General features: G+C 48.9%; 1 protein-coding gene across 1 annotated transcript in view; it reads left to right on the top strand.

The window, feature by feature from the left end:
• Nucleotides 1-219, top strand: part of TANC1 (tetratricopeptide repeat, ankyrin repeat and coiled-coil containing 1) — a 256,069-nt gene that overhangs the window by 247,020 nt on the left and 8,830 nt on the right. Inside the window, exon 23 of the mRNA XM_010859027.1 lies at nt 2-86. Within this exon, the coding sequence (XP_010857329.1) occupies nt 2-86 (85 nt within the window). The remainder of the gene's footprint in view (nt 1; nt 87-219) is intronic.

Raw genomic sequence — 219 nt, 5'->3', positions numbered from 1 at the left:
CAGCGGTATGCGGCCCTTGGACAGAGCCATTGGTTGTCGGAACACATCTGTAGTGGTTACGCTGCTGAGAAAAGGAGCCAAATTAGGTCAGTGAACAAACACCTCAGTGCAGCAACAAGGGGAAGGGTAGCTTCAGATTTTAGAGCTCGTGAGGGACTACATTCACCTGCTCCCAGGTTAAGGAGTAAGAGGTCAGGTGTATGGAGGGTTTTTTTTTTT

This window comes from Bison bison, unplaced genomic scaffold (genome assembly GCF_000754665.1).
Source record: "Bison bison bison isolate TAMUID 2011002044 unplaced genomic scaffold, Bison_UMD1.0 scf7180017864452, whole genome shotgun sequence".
Lineage (NCBI taxonomy): Eukaryota > Metazoa > Chordata > Mammalia > Artiodactyla > Bovidae > Bison > Bison bison.
The sequence above is the reverse complement of the archived record's forward strand: the minus strand, read 5'-3'. Positions and strand labels throughout refer to the sequence as shown.